At 31.4% G+C, this 621-nt stretch overlaps 1 protein-coding gene across 1 annotated transcript in view; it reads right to left on the bottom strand.

Annotated features, from left to right (window-relative positions):
* The window catches only part of LOC101576736 (BAG family molecular chaperone regulator 5-like), a 1,716-nt gene extending 1,640 nt beyond the window's left edge, over window positions 1–76 (bottom strand). Inside the window, exon 1 of the mRNA XM_004645567.2 lies at window positions 28–76. Coding sequence (XP_004645624.1) covers window positions 28–76 — 49 coding nt within the window. The remainder of the gene's footprint in view (window positions 1–27) is intronic.
* Between the last annotated feature and the right edge of the window lie 545 nt (window positions 77–621).

Here is a 621-nt window from a genome sequence, read left to right as displayed (position 1 = left end):
GGAAGCGGGCCGGCGTCCGCAGCTCACCTTGCGCGCCGCCGCCCACAAAATATTTGTGATTCAGAATAAGAACCATTTTGTTTTCTTGACAGTAATTCAGTGAAATAAATAGAAAAATCTTCAAGAAAGCAAATACTTAAAAAGTGAGGCAGGCTTAATGCAGAAACGTCAGGAATAAGATTATATAAGTGTTGAAAAATAATCCACCAGAGAGAAATCCAACTTTTTGTTGAGAGTGCAAAACAAAAGAAGAGTTTATTAATAGAAGAAACAGATACAAAGCCAGTCTGAGGACTGAAAACTATTAAGACTTTGCTTTTTAATTTTTAAATTTTTTTAAAGAGAATAAAAAATGGCAACTAAATTAGAAACAATACAAAATTTCACTAAACAAAATAATAGGAATTCAACAATGGTTGTTATGTTGCATAACATTGTCTTCAAATTGGTTCTTTAGATTACCAGATATAAGCACACAAAATTGGTCCAAAAAGTTCTAAAACATTTAAAAAAGGAAGAAAAAATATTTAAGCATTAACTGGTTTCAATAGACCAGCAGAAATCAGCAGTACAACTATACAAGTTATCCTGTATATATACATAAATATATCTTTTCCCTTC

Source organism: Octodon degus, unplaced genomic scaffold (assembly GCF_000260255.1).
Source record: "Octodon degus isolate 3935 unplaced genomic scaffold, OctDeg1.0 scaffold00231, whole genome shotgun sequence".
Classification (NCBI taxonomy): Eukaryota; Metazoa; Chordata; class Mammalia; order Rodentia; family Octodontidae; genus Octodon; species Octodon degus.
This window is presented reverse-complemented; position numbering and strand designations above follow the sequence as displayed.